The 20,335-nt window shown below is 40.4% G+C and overlaps 1 protein-coding gene across 1 annotated transcript; it reads left to right on the plus strand.

Moving 5' to 3' along the window:
• The first annotated feature begins 1,145 nt into the window (after positions 1-1,145).
• On the plus strand, positions 1,146-19,779 carry rac2 (Rac family small GTPase 2). The gene is made up of 6 exons (XM_029625725.2): positions 1,146-1,303; positions 7,855-7,926; positions 8,508-8,625; positions 10,267-10,329; positions 16,452-16,611; positions 16,945-19,779. The coding sequence occupies exons 1-6, from the start codon at positions 1,269-1,271 to the stop codon at positions 17,073-17,075; spliced, it is 579 nt and encodes a 192-aa protein (XP_029481585.1). The 5' UTR covers positions 1,146-1,268; the 3' UTR covers positions 17,076-19,779.
• The last annotated feature ends 556 nt before the right edge of the window (positions 19,780-20,335 follow it).

Consider the following 20,335-nt stretch of genomic DNA (forward strand, 5'->3'; position numbering starts at 1 on the left):
CTCTGGGGAGACTAATAGATCAACCAATTGCTTTACCTTCATAAATAGATGTATGAGGTCATGAGAGAGTAATTACGTTCTGACAACACTCATGTAGACATGTACAGTAGATGGGAAGAGTGCTTCAGGCAGGGGTGGAAGCCACTTGTGAGCCTCAAGTCAAGTACCATGCCCAGACTTGCACAACTCAAACTGTGAGTGCATTTGTAAATACACTCTGGGGTGCCAGAGTGCGTTTGTTTCGCTCTTGGGGGGAGGGGCGTTCAAAGCGCACACTGGATGCTCTGGCCAAGGAGTAGGGTTGATCCGAGTGTTCTGACCTCACAATGGCAGTCAAGCACCCAAGCTAATAGGCTAAAGTTGGCTAGCTTGCTGGCTACTTCCAGAAATGAACGAGAGAACACCTCAATCTGACCATTTTACTCGCCCTAGCAGAGCTGGTTAGGCTGTTTTCATGTTTTCTCGAGCGTTCGCGACTAACTGTGCTGATTGCAACAATTTAATTACGTTTTTTTGTTGTTGCCGAAACCGGTCATATTCAAAGGGTGATGCATGTTCGTAAATTCATCAGTTATTCTGCACTACTGCACACTCAGACGAGTGATCTGAAATCGGAAAAGATAACAAGAGCACATTTTACGAACGCACCCCTAGGCATCAAAGGTGAAATTATATAATTCACGGACTATTTCTTAGCTAGGCCTAAAAGCAGCCTTTTCATATTTTTCATGTTCATTTACAGATTTCTGCAACAATAAACATAGAACTTCTGTGAGTAAAGGCTAGTTGTCCGCCGTTTATATAACTTGTGTGAGTATAGGCTACTTGTCAAACGCTGCGCCCAGTTTCTTGATATAGGGCACCATCTAGTGAAAATAAAACGGAAGTGCATAACACTGTCATAGCCTAGGTGAAAAAAAGTGTGTTCGCGTTGGGACAATAAAGTCATAGCCTAGATATGCTCAAATGTCAGTGGGAGTCATAATGTCAGCTTCTGAAAGCTTCACTGAGCATTTTGTTAATCAAATTTGAAGGACATTAATATTACAGTTTCACATAGGCCAACTTCCTGCTATGAGAGATGTGCTTCAGTAGACCCAATGATAAACTTCGCTGCATTCAACTGCTCTGCGCAAGAGTAAACGCGAGAGTCGAGGCGGTGGGTAAGATAAGATAGGCAAACGTATTTCCTGTACTGTACCTGATTCTACATTGTTGTCTTGCCTACTAAGTGTAAACTCACAAGTTGTTAAATCAGCCCCTGGAAAATGCAAGCCATCAAGTGTGTGGTGGTTGGAGATGGGTAAGTTCTTTAAATTATGTATGCGCGCAGTTCAACAACTGGTAGGCTACTTGGATTTGGGTGTGTTAAAAAGTGGACATTTAGAAAAACTCTATTTAGCCTTCTTTCAATTGTCTATTAATTGGGAGATGATTTTTTTTCTCTGTTTATTGTACTACACATTCTTGTGTCAAGAGACAATTTCAGTTTTTTTCTGAATTAATTAGTTTCATATTGCACGTGGGAGCTGCAGTAATGTGGAATGTATGTACTTTTTATCTCAATTTGGTTGTCATACTCTTAATGATGAGGTTATTGTATGCAGTTTGCACTTTTCATAACTTCCTCATAGCTGTGTTCTGTCAGCTTGATAGACATGAGGGGGGTAAAGTTGTCAAAGGTGCCACAGAACAATCTAACCTTGTTCTAATCTGTATTAGCTAGACAAAGAACTAATACTTTTAAGTAACAGTCCTTTTGTGTACAGTATTAACCTTGATGTCCAGAAGCTCAATAGGTCTTTATCACAGAGTCAATACAACAACATAATGATGCCCTCAAGGCAGGCACTTCCCAGTAGAGCAAACCTCTAATTGTAAAACAGGCCACACAATTAACACTTTTAATTCCTAATTTGCATGTTCAGTTTTAACATCAGGTTGAGGAATGTATGATGACTTGATAATGACATTGTTCAACAGCCCTTAAATCAATAAGGAAGAGACAGTGTAGCAATACACACTGAATTCAGAAGACAGAAAGGAAGTGCCTACACTCTTAGAAAAAAAGGTGCTATCTAGAACCTAAAACGGTTATACTGTTGTCCCATAGGAGAACCCTTTTGGTTACTGATGTAAAAACCCTTTCCACAGAGGGTTCTAAGTGGAACCCAAAAGGGTTCTCCTATGGGGACAGCCGAAGAACCCTTTTGGAGTGTATGCAAGATTGGTGACAAGTTGAAAAAGACAAAATGGATGCTGAGATGCTAGCTGGAGATTGGGATCCGTGGGTGTAATGTCTGTAGGAGAGAGGAGATGGTGGTAATGAGGGCCTCAATTAAAGAGAACATTTACAAAGACACAGAGAGACAGCAGTCAGTGAGGTCAGAGCAGCCTTCTCCTGTTCTCTGTTCGTTAAACCTCTTCTCGTTTTGTAAAAGAGAAGTTCTGTTATGCTGCTTTTATCCTCCAGTTTTAGTTTTGAAGTTCCTCTTTAGTCTGTGGTGCACTCTGTCTGCACAGTCTCATGGTTAATAAAGGAACTGCACAGCTGCCACCTGTAACACAGTCACCTTTACTCAACTATTATTTACTGTACTGTACTGAACTATACTCAACTATTATTTACTGTACTGTGCTGTACTGAACTATACTCAACTATTATTTACTGTACTGTACTGAACTATACTCAACTATTATTTACTGTACTGTACTGTGCTGAACTATACTCAACTATTATTTACTGTACTGTACTGAACTATACTCAACTATTATTTACTGTACTGTACTGAACTATACTCAACTATTATTTACTGTACTGTACTGAACTATACTCAACTATTATTTACTGTACTGTACTGAACTATACTCAACTATTATTTACTGTACTGTACTGTGCTGAACTATACTCAACTATTATTTACTGTACTGTACTGAACTATACTCAACTATTATTTACTGTACTGTACTGTACTGAACTATACTCAACTATTATTTACTGTACTGTACTGAACTATACTCAACTATTATTTACTGTACTGTACTGTACTGAACTATACTCAACTATTATTTACTGTACTGTACTGAACTATACTCAACTATTATTTACTGTACTGTACTGTGCTGAACTATACTCAACTATTATTTACTGTACTGTACTGTACTGGACTATACTCAACTATTATTTACTGTACTGTACTGGACTATACTCAACTATTATTTACTGTGCTGTGCTGAATTATACTCAACTATTATTTACTGTACTGGACTATACTCAACTATTATTTACTGTACTGTACTGAACTATACTCAACTATTATTTACAGTACTGTACTGTGCTGAACTATACTCAACTATTATTTACTGTACTGTACTGTACTGAACTATACTCAACTATTATTTACTGTACTGTACTGTGCTGAACTATACTCAACTATTATTTACTGTACTGTACTGTAGTGGACTATACTCAACTATTATTTACTGTACTGTACTGTACTGAACTATACTGAACTATTATTTACTGTACTGTACTGTACTGAACTATACTCAACTATTATTTACTGTACTGTACTGAACTATACTCAACTATTATTTACTGTACTGTACTGAACGATACTCAACTATTATTTACTGTACTGTACTGAACTATACTCAACTATTATTTACTGTACTGTACTGTACTGGACTATACTCAACTATTATTTACTGTGCTGTGCTGAATTATACTCAACTATTATTTACTGTACTGTACTGGACTATACTCAACTATTATTTACTGTACTGTACTGTACTGTACTGTACTGGACTATACTCAACTATTATTTACTGTACTGTACTGTACTGGACTATACTCAACTATTATTTACTGTACTGTACTGTACTGAACTGTACTGTACTCTGCTGTCCAAACTTTTGAACCAGTCATGCATGTCTATGTTTGGGCCAAATTAAGGCCGGTCCAGACGTCTGTGGATGTTAAAATTAAGGCCAGGTCGGACTAACAAAATGAAGCAACTTTTCAACTTCCATCGACGTCCAGTGTCAGTTAGTGCTCAGTGGGTGAGGATGCTGGTTACAGTACATGGAAAGAGAGGGGGCCCATGGGTCGGTGTCAGTAAGAGCTGGTAGAGGTGACATTAACTGGAGAGAAAGAGAAGAGAAAGAGAGAGAAGTGAAACAGAGAGGGAGTGGTTGTCCAAACTTTTCACAGAGAGAGAGAGAGAGAGAGAGAGAGAGAGAGAGAGAGAGAGAAAGAAAGAAAGAGAGAGAGAGAATGACAGACAAAGATAAATACTTTACAAAGGTACACTTCATGAGAGGTTCTATGCCCCTATCGTCTTGACTGTCACTCAGTGTCACCGCCCTGCCTCCTGCCAACTCTGACATCCCGGTCCCCCTATGTGGAGAACCCCTGTAGATCATTAGACTTGAATAGCTTTGAAACTGTGATGGCTTACTTGTTTGAATGCAGTCATACAGTATGTATACGTGGGGAACATAGATATGTTTATGCCTGTAGGCTACATCAAGGCAGAGGTGACAGAAACAAAATAGGACACAAATAGGCCAACAACTTCCTTCTGGAGTGTGGCATTTAGGTGTAAGTGGGATTTTGACATCTATATCCTCCTCGGTTGTTTTTTGTTTTAGGCCTTCTGACTAAGTGAGAAGTGAGAGCATTTAAAATGAACTCTGCCCAGCCAGTGGTAATTAGGTTGGTCTTTGAAGTCAGATGCGGTATATGTTGGATTCCCACCATGAAGTATCATTGAAAAGCATTCATGTGCTGTAACTTTGAACTACTGTAGCATGATTGGCACTTTTTAGTCTTTTGTTCCGTTGTAGAACTTTGAGTTGAAAAGTAATTGCCCTGTTAAAAGGAGTACCTTTCAGATGCACCATAGAATATAGCATTTCACATGGTTCCATCAGGTTCATGTAGTAAGTTATCACAATGCCATCATTGGATTCAGGGCTTCCATCCACCCCTGCCCCTTGTTCATTTTTGTGTGGGGGTATGAAGAGAGAGGGAGCCTCATGCAGGAGGAGCAGGTGGAGAGTAGGAAGCACGGGGCCCCTACACTTAGACCACAGTCAACAGCATGTGTGTGTGAGTCAGAGGGTAGCAGAGATACAGACCGCTCAATGACACACTAACTCACCACTGAGAGAGAGAAACAGACACTATCACACTACCCTGTATCTCACTCTCATATCACCTCTCTCTCTCTCTCTCTCTCTCTCTCTCTCTCTCTCTATCTCATATCATGTCTCTCTCTCATATCACCTCTCTGTCTCTCTCTCTCTCTCTCTATCTCATATCACGTCTCTCTCTCATATCACCTCTCTCTCTCTCTCTCTCTCTCTCTCTCATGTCACCTCTCTTTCTCTCTCTCTCTTGACTTCAGTTAGTGTGGACATAACTGCTTCTTGCCACCTAATATAATATACAGTAAGTTATTACTAATCATGTCTTCCACAAGGGTATAAACTATGAATGTTTCTCCGGTTCTTTTCAATTGCATCTATCAGGTTTCTTCTACCCAACCTTGAATGCTAACCTAATGATGTTCAAGGTGGAGCCAATCTGTAGAAGAAGCTGATGGTAGCCTGCCTACGTATAGCCCGGGGTGTCACTTTCTAACCTTGCCCTAAAAATGTAACTCTGGGAGCACTCCTCAGACTAGCATTCCTTCCCTCCTGTCTGTACATGCAGGTGCGTGCTTCTTATTGGAATTTTACTGCAAAAACCTTGACTGTGTTTTAGAACACTGACAAGAAGCTAGAGAAAGCGGATTATTGCTTCTCATAATGTAGGCAAGTTTGAAAGAAGCCAGGCCCCATCATGCTGTTCATTCAGCACATTTGACATAGTTAGAATGTCTATGGCCATTCATCATACTGCAAGCAATAAGGACAGTATATTGGCATCTTCTTTGCATAGGTAAAATCCCAAAAATGAGTTGGCGTGCTGTTGTTGTACCATTTTATCATGAGTGGGAGTGGACAATGATAGACACCAAGCTGAATTTAATGATGGTATTCTGTCGAAAATATGGTGGAAGCTTTCCAAACAAGAAACATTTAAAGAATTGACGTAATCTGCAATTTTACGTTTCTTACCATATTAAGGCAGCCAACCCTTAAAAAAAAGAAAACCTTTCTCACCACTTCCATCTGCGTCTGGTCTCCCATCCATGGACGGACCAGGACCGACTCTGCTCAGCAAACCTGTCTGCTTGCAGGTTGCTATCCTGCTGGAATGAATGTGCCAAAACTTGCAACAAGAAAAAGCAGTGGCATATAGTACTTAAGTAAAAATACTTTAAAGTACTACTTAAGTAGTGTTTTGGGGTATCTGTACTTCACTTTACTATTTATATTTTTTACAACTTTTACTTTTACTTCACTACATTCCTAAAGAAGATTATGTACTTTTTACTCCATACCTTTCCCTGACACCCAAAAGTACTTGTTACATTCTGAATGCTTAGCAGGATAGAAAACGGTTCAATTCGCACACTTATCAAGAGAACATCCCTGGTCATCTCTACTGCCTCTGATCTGGCGGACTCAGTAAACACAAATGCTTTGTTTTTAAATTATGTCTTAGCGTTAGCGTGTGTCCCTGGCTATCCATAAATGAAAAATATGAAAAACATTGTGCCATATGGTTTGCTTAATATAAGTACTTTTTAAAAGGATTCATACTTTTACTTTTGATGCTTAAGTATATTTTAGCAACTACATTTACTTTTGATACTTAAGTATATTTCAAACCAAATACTTTTAGACTTTTACTCAAGTAGTATTTTACTGGGTGACTTTCACTTTTACTTGAGTAATTTTCTATTCAGGTATCTTTACATTTACTCAAGTATGAGATTTCAAAATCCAGTGAAAGCAAAAGCCAGGGTAACATAACCAAAAATAGGTAGAATTGTTTAATTTAATTTAATCCATTTACAATTCATTTTCCCTCGCTTTGACATTTTTTTCCTTGCAATATTTTTTTTTGCTATCAAATACTCTTGGATTTATGTTTTGCTTTCAATATCATTACTTTTCTTTGCAATATTAAGAATTTTGTTCTTGACTTCAGAAGTTTTGCTTGATATTAATGGGACAAAAGTAACTCACTCACTGGAGAATGGCACCATGTAGTAACACTACTAATCTAAACTAAGGAGTTTAAAGCAGCAATCCTTAATTGAAACATTAACAGGTGATTTGATTTGAGGTGTCCTCCCCACCACAGTTTCGGTAAAACGCTGAGGGATGGGACTGGAGAAACGCAACCACTTTCAAATCCATAGACTACACTATGGATGCGAGGACTGACCATCCATGCTATCAAAATGATAGTTTTAACCATATTATTAGGCTTATACAGTGTTTGTTTACATTAACTTTGTTAACAAACATTGTTAGTGTGAATGTTTTTCACACGTGAAAATGCAATTCTAACTGAGTAGAAAATTAATATGGTTTCATTTGTGAAATTTTACCTCAATATGAAAACAGCTACAGTATTTGACGTGTTTTTTTTTGTAAGAGAAGGGAGTTACTCTGACAGCTGGCAGCTACACTGTAATGACTATAGGTTCTCTCTGTGTGTGCTAGAGTAAAGGTGTGGCTGTGTGTGTGTGTGTGTGTGTGTGTGTGTGTGTGTGTGTGTGTGTGTGTGTGTGTGTGTGTGTGTGTGTGTGTGTGTGTGTGTGTGTGTGTGTGTGTGTGTGTGTGTGTGTGTGCTCGTGCTCGTGCGCACGAGAGTGTGTCAATGTGCTATTGCAGCAAGAAAATGTGTGTGTATGTGTTGGCACACAACTGATTGCCCAAAGTCTGTTTCAGTGCTGTGGGAAAGACATGTCTGCTCATCAGCTACACAACCAACGCCTTCCCTGGAGAGTACATCCCCACAGTGTAAGTACTGGACCACAGACAGACACAGTGGACATGATATGGCTGGTACAGTGACAAATGTGTGGGCTGAATGGACAAACATCATACATAATGCAACCAATAACCAGAAATAGGAAATAATATTATATTCACAATAATTATAGGGATTGGTATGCTAGATATTGACTTTACTTTCACAAACACCTATGGTATGCAGTTTGTATACACTCAGTGGCCCGTTTATTAGGTACACTATCTAGTACCGGGTCGGACCCCACTTTACCTTCAGAACAGCCTGAATTCTTTGGGGCATGGCGTTCAATTGTTGCTCAATTGTTGTCAAGGGACCTAACGTGTGCCAGGAAAACATTCCCCACACCAGTACTGTTAACACCAGGCAGGATGGGTCCATGGATTCAAGTTGTCTTGATGTCTGTCTGCCTGCTTTATATTGCAAGCCATGACCATGTGACTCACTGTCTGTAGGAGCGATCCATTTTCGTGAACGGGGTGGTGTACCTAATAAACTGTATACTGTATATTCTGTGTAAGGTTTTTCACTGTGATATGTTCTAGATGTAATGGACTCATTTGTCTTGCAGGTTTGATAACTACTCAGCCAATGTGATGGTGGACAGTAAGCCAGTGAACCTGGGACTGTGGGATACAGCAGGACAGGAGGACTATGACAGACTCAGACCTCTGTCCTATCCTCAGACGGTAACACACATACAGAATCTCTATTACAAATGATATACAGTGGGGTCTTATTGACACCCTTGATAAAGATGAGCAGTAATGACTGTATACTGTCCAATTAATAATGGATGCTGCCATGATTATGAATAATCCTGAATGAATTGTGAATAATGATGAATGAGAAAGTTACAGAGGGTCAAAAATCATAGCCCCAAAACATGCTAACCTCCCCTGTTATTGGTAATGGTGAGAGGTTAGCATGTCTTGGGGGTATGATATTACATGCTAACCTCCCCTGTTATTGGTAATGGCGAGAGGTTAGCATGTCTTGGGGGTATGATCTTTGACCCTCTGTAACTTTCTCATTCATCATTATTCACGATTCATTCAGGATGTAAGCTGTTGACTACTTTATTTATAAGAATCTTTAGGGGTGTCATTAAATTTGACGACTACTTTTTTGAGAAAAACATAATATTACTAGTTAAACTAAATCTCTTTGAGCAATTGTATTAGCATAAAATAATATCATTTCCACGTTGTTTGGAGCACACAATGTAGTTCAGTATTTGCATACTACATTTTATATAGTCATTATCGCTCATATTTATCAAAAGAGTCAATAATTTCGGACCCCACGTCTTCTACTACTCTGATACACCTTTCTAACCTTCAGTACAACCACATGTATTACTCCCTACACCTTCACTGACCAATGACCATATATGAATCACTAGATCTAATCTGTTTACAACATCAACATCTCCCTACACCTTCACTGACCAATGACCATGTATGAATCACTAGATCTAATCTGTTTACAACATCAACATCTCCCTACACCTTCACTGACCAATGACCATGTATGAATCACTAGATCTAATCTGTTTACAACATCAACATCTCCCTACACCTTCACTGACCAATGACCATGTATGAATCACTAGATCTAATCTGTTTACAACATCAACATCTCCCTACACCTTCACTGACCAATGACCATGTATGAATCACTAGATCTAATCTGTTTACAACATCAACATCTCCCTACACCTTCACTGACCAATGACCATGTATGAATCACTAGATCTAATCTGTTTACAACATCAACATCTCCCTACACCTTCACTGACCAATGACCATGTATGAATCACTAGATCTAATCTGTTTACAACATCAACATCTCCCTACACCTTCACTGACCAATGACCATATACACTATATGAATCACTAGATCTAATCTGTTTACAACATCAACATCTCCCTACACCTTCACTGACCAATGACCATATATGAATCACTAGATCTAATCTGTTTACAACATCAACATCTCCCTACACCTTCACTGACCAATGACCATGTATGAATCACTAGATCTAATCTGTTTACAACATCAACATCTCCCTACACCTTCACTGACCAATGACCATGTATGAATCACTAGATCTAATCTGTTTACAACATCAACATCTCCCTACACCTTCACTGACCAATGACCATGTATGAATCACTAGATCTAATCTGTTTACAACATCAACATCTCCCTACACCTTCACTGACCAATGACCATATATGAATCACTAGATCTAATCTGTTTACAACATCAACATCTCCCTACACCTTTAATACTACCATTGATCAGGCACTATGTTTGTCCCCTAGGATGTGTTCCTCATCTGTTTCTCTCTGGTGAGCCCAGCATCCTTTGAGAACGTCAGAGCCAAGGTGAGTGGATGCTGTGTGATCTTCATGGCTGTTGTGCTACAGTGTATAGGTACATATAGTATGCAATACACACATATTCTATTTGATCCGCCGACGGTGTTTTCCTCTGGGATAGCGGAGGACTTTGGTCTCATCATGTAGGTGTTGATTGGCGTTGATTGACACAGTGCCATCCCCAAGAGCTGCAGTATGCAGCATACATTATAGATTACTATACGGAGAGATTAACGTGTCAATACTGTTGATCACTCCTAAAGCACAGGGGTATTGAGATGTGCTTACCTTTCTGTGAATATAGATGGGCCATCATCTGTCAGTAATACAGAGGGGGTTGATGGACAGAGCAGGAAAACAGTAGAATGCCAGTTAATCTATAAAATGCCTGTCAAGATTAAGATAATGAAGTGAGTCTAAACACAGAGAAATCAATCAATTTAAAAAGGATAGGCTACTCTGGTTTACCTGCTTTCAATAGAACATCCAAGTGTACCGTATAATAAAACAAACATATTGCAGATTCTGGCATTTACGGTACAGTAATAGGATATATTCCAATGGACAATGAATATTTGTCTATTTGAACTATGTCTGAGTAATGCTATTGTCAATAGTTGTTTTGTGATCTGCTGCTTTCAGCTATTGTTGCAGAGGCCATGGTTTTAGTCGCTTCAGTCAGACAGTCATAAATAAAATATTTCAAATCCAAGGACTAGAACAGCACATCTATTCAGGTAGCACCTTGCATCCCGTTGGATTCCAATGAACCTCACTCCATTTGGATAGGATATAGTTCATCAATAGAAATCATATTCATTCAGGTTTACGTCAGAGAGAAGTAATCATCTCTTCTTTAACGGAGTCAAACATGGATGTCCCATGTGAACTTAACTCGCCTAATGCACGATGAGACCTCGACCTACTCCCCCAGGTAACTGTCAGGGTCTGTGTCTTTTCACTGCACGGGGCACACAGTTCACATGTCACCTTGGCAGCTCTCAGCTACTGCTGAACGAAGCTGTCCTTGAGCCCTCTATCGCTCTACTGCCGTTCTGATGGAAAGGAGAAGATAGTAATTGTCCCATCCTGTCTCTCCATCTCCATCTCTCCAGAAGTCATGGGTTTTAAACTGACACACTACTATAGAAGTTTAATTCACATCAAAGAGCTATAATATCACAAAAAAAGCCTGCCAAACGTTACCCTTTTCAAACACTTTTATTGTTGCTTCTTCTCATACCATTGCCTCAGCCATAGGCTTTGTCAAAAAGTTCTGGAAAATGGTTAAAGAACTGGAGAATAAACCCTCCTCCTCACAGCTGCCCATGTCCCTTAATGTTGATGATGTGGTTTCTACTGACAAGAAGCACATGGCTGAGCTCTTTAATTACCACTTCATTAAGTCAGGATTCCTATTTGACTCAGATATACCTCCTTGCCCATCCAATATTTCCTCATCTCCCATCCCTTCTAATGCGACTATCCCCGATGCTTCTCCCTCTTTTCTGCCCCGCTACAAAGTTTCTCCCTGCAGGCGGTTACTGAGTCCGAGGTGCTAAAGGAGTTCCTTAAACTTGACAGAGTTAGATGGTTTAGACCCTTTCTTCTTTAAGGTTGCTGCCCCTATCATCACCAAGCCTATCTCCGGCCTTTTTAACCTTTCTCTCCTTTCTGGGGAGGTTCTCATTGCTTGGAAGGCTGCCATGGTTCGTCCTTTATTTAAAGGGGAAGATCAAGCTGATCCTAATCTTTATAGGCATGTTTCTATTTTGCCCTGTTTATCAAAAGTGTTGGAAAAACTTGTCAATAATCAGCTGACTGGCTTTCTTTATGTCTATATTATCCTCTCAGGTATGCAATCTGGTTTCTGCTCATGTTAGGGATGTGTCATTGCAACCTTAAAGGTCCTCAATGATTTCACCATTGCCCTTGATTCTAAGCAATATTGTGCTGCAATTTTTATTGACATGGCCAAAGCTTTTGATACGGTAGACCATTCCATTCTTGTTGGCCGGCTAAGGAGTATTGGTGTCTCTGAGGGGTCTTTGGCCTGGTTTGCTAACTACCTCTCTCAAAGAGTGCAGTGTATAAAGGCTTGATCCTAGGCTCCACGCTCTTCTCAATTTACATCAAAACATAGCTCGTAGGAAGCTCTCTCATCCATTTATATGCAGATGATACAGTCTTATACTGAGATGGCCCCTCCACGGATGTTGTGTTAAATGCTATACAACAAATCTTTCTAAGTGTCCAACTAGCTTTCTCTACCCTTAACCCTGTTCTGAACACCTCCAAAACAAAGGCCATGTGGTTTGGTAAGAAGAATTCCCCTCCTCCCACAGGTGTTATTACTACCTCTGAGGGTTTAGAGCCTCATAGAAGTACTTAGGAGTATGGCTAGATGGTTCACTGTCCTTCTCTCAGCACATATGAAAGCTGCAGGCTGAAGTTAAATCTAGACTTTATTTCTTCTATCGTAATCGCTCCTCTTTCACCCCAGCTGCCAAAGTAACCCTGATTCAGATGACCATCCTACCCATACTAGATTACAGAGACGTAATTTATAGATCCGCAGGTAAGGGTGCACTCGAGCGGCTAGGTGTTCTTTACCATTCGGCCATCAGATTTGCCACCAATGCTCCTTATAGGACACATCACTGCACTCTATATACCTCTGTAAACTGGTCATCTCTGTATACCCGTCGCAAGACCCATTGGTTGATGCTTATTTATAAAAACCCTCTTAGGCCTCACTCCCCCCTATCTGAGATATCTACTGCAGCCCTCATCCTCCTCATACAACACCATTCACATTGTGTTAAAGGTCCCCAAAGCACACACATCCCTGGGTCACTCCTCTTTTCAGTTCGCTGCAACTAGCGACTGGAACGAGCTGCAACAAACACTCAAACTGGACAGTTTTATCTCAATCTCTTCATTCAAAGACTCAATCATGGACAGTCTTACTGCCAGTTGTGGCTGCTTTGTGTGATGTATTGTTGTCTCTACCTTCTTGCCCTTTGTGCTGTTGTCTGTGCCCAATAATGTTTGTACCATGTTTTGTGCTGCTACCATTTTGTGTTGCTACCATGTTGTTGTTATGTTGTGTTGCTACCATGCTGTGTTGTCATGTGTTGCTGCCTTGCTATGTTGTTGTCTTTATTCTCCCTTTATGTAGTGTTGTGTTGTCTCTCGTTGTGATGTGTGTTTTGTCCTATATTTATATTGTATTTATTTTTATTTTTAATCTCAGGCCCCCGTCCACACAGGAGGCCTTTTGCCTTTTGGTAGGCTGTCATTGTAAATAAGAATTTGTTCTTAACTGACTTTCCTAGTTAAATAAGGTTAAATTAAATAAATAAAATGTAAAGAAATGACAGGTAAGTGTCTGACTCCTCTGACTTCACTGTCAACCATTTGAATTGAGCTGATTAGTTTGGGAAGTGTTGGAGAGGACAGCATTATATCAAGAGCAGTGGAGGTCAAAAGACAATGAAGTTTGATAAATCTGCTTTACTTGATATGACATTGTCAAAACAACCCTAATATGGTCCAGAGTGGTCTGAAGGCAGGTCTGGTAGGTCGCTGGAAAGTATTAATGTGTCATTTATTCTTACTACATAGATTTCAAGTGCTCAAACTAAGAACGAGGGGAAAGAAAAGTGTTCTTGCTATTGGCAATTATTGAAAAGACCAGTGTTAATCCATTCCAATTTGTGCCGTTTCGAATCGCACTGCTTTCCCAAAGGACTTTACTCAGCCCTTTAATTTATGATTAGCTTCAAACAATAGCAATCTCACTTCTCCAGCCCTTATGCAAATGTTTGCCGCTTTTCACATTTAAAGAACAAACCTCTTTAGTTGTTTTTTCCTCCTCTCTCCATCTTTCTCAGTCTGTTTTTCTCATGGCATGTTCCCAAAGAGTCTCCATGGTAACATTGACCATGTATGCAAATGGCGCCTTAGTAGATTACCAGGCTTTCAGGTGACATTAGGATCTATTTAACATGGAAGTTAGGCTACAGACTGTGTGGGGGAAGAGTCACAGCCAGAGTCACAGCCATGTAGCATGTTACTCACACTAACCCATCCATGTCACTCTGGTATTTGCCTGTCAAAAGGAGATTCAATTGACCCGTGTTATCTCTGATTATTGCCACGGTACTCCTCCTACTGCTATCACCGTTTTGGATCAGCAGGAGATCAATAATCAATTAGCCATGGGTATATGGTTGGAGCTTGAGTTTCTCTCCAAGCTTCTCAAGAAAAGTGTTGTGGTTTATGTCTTCCATTATCATAACACTGTATTGGCCAACTCATATCTTAACCTAGCAGAACCTAATTCCCTCACTCAGTTTCAGAGAGATACTAGTAAACTAAAGGTGCCATTTTCGAAAACACAGAATTGCTACACCACCAAATGAATGTGTTTCCATTTAATCCAGTCAGCCTCAATGGAAGTTAGGGATGATTTAACTCATGGCACCATCGCCTTTCTTAGTAGGAAGCTGGGAAGTTGTATTTGTTAAAGTGACATCTCTTACCTGTCCTGGTATATAGAGAAGCATCCTTTCATCTCTCTTCCACAGAGTCTGTAGGGTCAGGGCAGAGGTAACCCCTTAGTTCCTGAATAGTGAAAGCCTTTTATTGTAAAGCTGCTCTTCTCCAATGTGTCCTCCTAAGGAGCTAAGTCCCCCTAAGGAGCTAAGGACTGGGGTAGATCTCACAGAGATCTCACAGAGAGTCCTTTGTGTGGCAGTCAAGTTTTGATGGCAGGAAGGCCAAAGAGTGCAGAGGAGTGGCCGTTTGTCCCCATAGACGATGACTAAATAATGGCTACCCTGCAATGAAAGAGAGACAGACACGAGAGGCAGAAAAACCTTGGTGCAATGGTACTGAGAATTCTTGATGCATTTCTCACAGAATGTAGTGTGTGTGTGTGTGTGTGTGTGTGTGTGTGTGTGTGTGTGTGTGTGTGTGTGTGTGTGTGTGTGTGTGTGTGTGTGTGTGTGTTTTCTCGGTAGACTCAGTGAAATACCTGAAATGTGTGTGTGTGCATACAGTATGTGCGTGCTTCACTGTCACTGTTCTCATTACTATACATTCATGCTCTATAAAAAGGAAACATTTTCAACCTTGACATTCCCTCCACTCTGCTGTAACAGCTAATGATGGCTTGCAGGATGGATCCTATATTGTATTAGAGACGCCAATAATTACTGACGTATAAACATACGTAGAGCTGTTAACCAGGTGTTAAGCAGAGAAGCTGATGAAAGGCCTCCAAATGAACAGAGGCACACTAAAATAAGTGAAGGTGACTCACTAACGTCATTCATAAGCATTCATTTCCTATTCTGCAAAAGCATACACTGCTCTCTTGTTTCTATCAGTCACTCAATGCGGAAGAAGGAACTTCCTTTTTCATTGAGTGACTGATAGAAACAAGAGAGCAGCCATTTTATTTGAATAGTGTGTAATAATAATGACGGTAATGATAGTAGTAATAATAATAATAGTAATAGACAGAGTATCCTAGATTTTATGTGTGAGGAGCTATACCAGGAATCAACCTCTGCATTAACTGGCTACTCCATAATACAGTAGTAGAACCAGAGGGGAAGAGACGAAGCGAGAGGTTTGACTCTGCCCCAAATTCTGTCCACAAAATCTGTCCACAAGTAAGGATTTTTATAATGAGTGTCGAATTTCGTCAACAAAAAAATGTAATTCTAATATGCTACGGGAGCCTTATTTGATCGAATAGACGTTTTGTAATGTTTATGTTGTTATGAATGTTCTGATATAAGTGGACACATGTTGCATTCCTGCAACTTTGAAAAAAATATTTTATTTTGGAGTTATGCCTGTTGTTCACATGTGTATGTGCCCTCTCATTGGTTAGAATGTTCCCGCCTGACCCCGCCTCCTCCTGTCTGCAGTCCGCTTTGCGGACATTTATTCTCATTATTAAAGCGGTCAGTCCAGTATCTTGTCAGAATATAGATTATCTTTGGTAGAATTAACGATGAGCTGTATCACCAAAAAGGAAGTGAAAAGTAATTCAGTATCTTTTGCTGCGGCCATGTTGACCGACTCTGTGTGTGTGTGCTTGCTCCCTCTAGTGGTACCCCGAGGTACGACACCACTGCCCCTCCACACCCATCATCCTCGTGGGCACCAAGCTGGATCTGAGGGACGAGAAGGAAACCATTGAGAAGCTGAAGGAGAAGAAGCTAGCGCCCATCACCTACCCACAAGGCTTAGCACTAGCCAAAGAGATAGGTATGTAGGTCTCTGGGATCCTGAATTAGTGATCGTGCATCAGAGATCTACCATGATTGGTATACAGTGGTCAAATATACAGTGGTCACTCTGGGTTTGTGATTGGATATGACTGAATCAGCGATTGATTGATTATCTGTCATTTTAATGATTGTCGTTCACAGAGCTGTACAGTATAATGGAACACTTTGTATTCTGCTCTTAGTCCTTATACCGCATAGTTGTGGAGATTTCATGTCGCCCAAGCCATCGCCCGCCAGCCGTGCATTATGCCAGATAAACAGTCTATCCTCTTCATGTCCCTCATACATCTTTTGTGTGTTTTCTGGGTAGACTCGGTGAAGTACCTGGAATGCTCTGCCCTGACCCAGCGGGGGCTGAAGACGGTCTTTGACGAGGCCATCCGAGCGGTGCTGTGCCCCCAGCCCACCAAGGTGAAGAAACGACCCTGTCTACTCATCTGATCTCAGACCTGTGGATAGACCAAGAGGGAAGGGCTCAGGAATCACACAACAGCAAATGTTGATTTGAGTTAAATACAAAGTTTGGCAGTTTTACAAAGTGGTCTAATGTTCAGATGAGTCAACATATGTAGTGTTGAGTCTTGCCATCTGTAGTGTATATCCAGCTATAATTACAGTATATAGTGTATGCCTCAATCCCAAATTAATGGAAGATAGTTGGACCGTCGGATTGTACCATTACAGATGGTGCCTACCTTTCCCACTGGTTGGGGATTGAGGCATATAGCTGGATCTACGATTCTTCTCAATGTTAGACCACTGTTCAGGTCTGAAAACAACCATCAGACTTTCTGGAGCATCAATATAAATGTCCTTAATATTTTCAAGACAAATCCTGGATATGTACACATGGATAAGTGTTTTAGATTCATATATTGGTATTGGTTTTGGTTTCTGACTCATTTTCTTATACACTTCATCTATATGATTTGTTAATGCAGTGACTGATCCTTACTGTACAAGAAAGACATTGAAAAATACATAGACCAAACAATACAGTGTGTATAGTCAGAAATGCATTGCACCATCCTAATATAAGAAACTTTCTAAAATGATCATGTTGTTTACTCTATAAAATGTATTTTTCATATTTTGACATGATACAGCATTCTACTATATTTCTAAGGTACCGTATTACTTTTCTCTCTATTACAATTTAATTTAACACAAAAAAAACATATGAGTGTGTGTGTGTTTGTGTGTCCCCTTGCCCTTAGAACAGCCTCAATTCTTCGGGGCATGGACTCTACAAGGTGTCAGAAGCGTTCCACAGGGATGCTGGCCCATGTTGACTCCAATGCTTCCCACAGTTTTGTCAAGTTGGCTGGATATCCTTTGGGCGGTGGACCATTCTTGATACACACGGGAAACTGTTGAGCGTGAAAAACACAGAAGCGTTGCAGTTCTTGACACAAACTGGTGCGCCTGGCACCTGCTACCATACCCCGTTCAAAGGCGCTAACATTTTTTGTCTTGCCCATTCACCCTCTGAATGGCACACATACACAATCCATGTCTCAATTGTCTCAAGGATTAAACTCCTCCCCTTCATCTACACTGATTGAAGTGGATTTAACTAGTGATAATAATAAGGGATCATAGCTTTCACCTGGATTCACCTGGTCAGTTTATGTCAAAAATGTTCTGTATACTCAGTGATAAGTACAGCATGCCAGCTTTTATTTGAGGGTATTTTCATACATACATTACCTGTTTTGCCATTTGGAAATGAAAGCACTTTATGTATCTCGTCATTTGAAGAAATCATAAGTATTTGGACTTAAGTCAAAAGTTTAGCATTTGGTACCATTTTCCTTGCACACAATGACTACATCAAGCTTGTGACTTTTCAAATGTGTTGGGTGCTGGCCTCCCGAGTGGCACTGCACTCAAAGGCACTGCATCACAGTGCTTGAGGCGTCACTACAGACCCGGGTTTGAACCCGGGTTGTGTGGCAGCCGGCTGCGACCGGGAGACCCATGAGGCGGCGCACAATTGGCCCAGTGTCGTCCGGGTTAGGGGAGGGTTTGGCCGGCCGGGATGTCCTTGTCCCATTGTGCTCTAGGGACTTCTGTGGTGGGCCGGGCGCATGCATGCTGACACGGTCGCCAGTTGTACGCTATTTCCTCCGATACATTGTTACGGCTGGCTTCCAGGTTAAGCGAGCAGTGTCAAGAAGCAGTGCAGCTTGGCAGAGTTCTGTTTCGGAGGATGCATGACATCGTACGTGAGTTGCGGTGATGGGACAAGACTGTAACTAACAATTGGATATCATGAAATTGGTGAGAAAAAGGGGTAAAACGTTTTTACAAATTAATAAATTGTTGGGTGCTTTTGTGGTTAGTTTTAGTTGTGTTTCTGATTATGTTTTGGAACTGAATGGTGAATAATGTCTTGTGCCCATATGTTTCATGTGGATGCTACCATGATTATTGCTAATCGTGAATAATGATATGGGGCACAAAGATCATACCCCCCCCCAATGCTTATTTAGTCTAATGGCATTATTTATGATTCATTCATGATTTGTCTTTATCATGTCATTATCAGGATTCATTTAGAAGTGTTCAGAAACATCTAATCAAGGAATACTGTATGGGACCAAATCAAGGAATACTGTATGGGACCAAATCAAGGAATACTGTATGGGACCAAATCAAGGAATACTGTATGGGACCAAATCAAGGAATACTGTATGGGACCAAATCAAGGAAATGGGACCAAATACTAAACTTTTGACTATTTGAATACGCTATAAGTGAATTTTTCCAAATACTACTGACTTATTCTCATGGGGGAGACTAGATACATATAGTGTTTTCATTTCTAAATTGTAGAACAGATAGGAATATATATGAGAATACCCTCAAATAAAAGGTGACATGTTGTACTTTCACCTCATATGAAACATTTCATCTCAAATCCCAAAATTCTGGAGTATAGAGCCAAATACAAATGTTTAACTGTCCAAATACATATGGAGGGGAGTGTGTATACCAGTATACAAGTTCTACTGGGGCCTATTTTTACAACAGCTACTTAGACATCATCTCCCCTCCAGGACTACAGCATAGTACTGTGATGTGACATGTACTACCACAGAAATCCACTCTGTCTTAAAATAAACCTGTATTTTCTCTAGTAGCCTCGTGTATTGATTCCAACCACAGGCATCACTCTCTCATGTTGCCTGTAGGGGAATAGAGGAGTTTCAGAGCGGCAGGATGAAGAGGTTTATTCCTCTGACTCATGACAGGGATGTCTGCTGAACCCTTTGATCCATCCTTCTGGCAACTAGACTCTGAGCAAACAGGCATCTCACAATCAAAGGTTTGATACAAAATAGGAAATGGCTCTGGCAATTCATCATTTTCACACATACAGTTAAGGGTTTATTCAAACACCCATGTTATGTACGGGTGGTTTGTCTGTTCTCTCCTCCTCAGGTACAGCACAGTAGGTTACAATACAGTGTGTGACTGGATGCTGCTGGAACAGTTGTTTCAGTAATCAAACATGAGCTCTGTGTGGAGTCCTAATGATAAAGGATGTCATTGAATCACTACTTGAAAGCCTGCTGTGACTGTGTTGCTTTTAGCCAAAGATGTAGACCAGGGCTCTCCAACCCTGTTCCCGGAGCGCTACCGTCCTGTAGGTTTTCACTCCAACCCTAATCTAGCGTACCTGATTCTAAAAATTA

This window comes from Oncorhynchus nerka, linkage group LG21, assembly GCF_034236695.1.
Source record: "Oncorhynchus nerka isolate Pitt River linkage group LG21, Oner_Uvic_2.0, whole genome shotgun sequence".
Classification (NCBI taxonomy): domain Eukaryota; kingdom Metazoa; phylum Chordata; class Actinopteri; order Salmoniformes; family Salmonidae; genus Oncorhynchus; species Oncorhynchus nerka.

What these genes read in the sequence shown, in the direction of transcription:
- rac2 (XM_029625725.2), top strand. Translation starts at nt 1,269, where the DNA reads ATGCAAGCCATCAAGTGTGTGGTGGTTGGAGATGG. An exon ending in GGAGAGTACATCCCCACAGT is followed by an intron (nt 7,927 to 8,507) that starts GTAAGTACTGGA and finishes TTTGTCTTGCAG; the next exon opens with GTTTGATAACTACTCAGCCA. An exon ending in AGCACTAGCCAAAGAGATAG is followed by an intron (nt 16,612 to 16,944) that starts GTATGTAGGTCT and finishes TTTTCTGGGTAG; the next exon opens with ACTCGGTGAAGTACCTGGAA.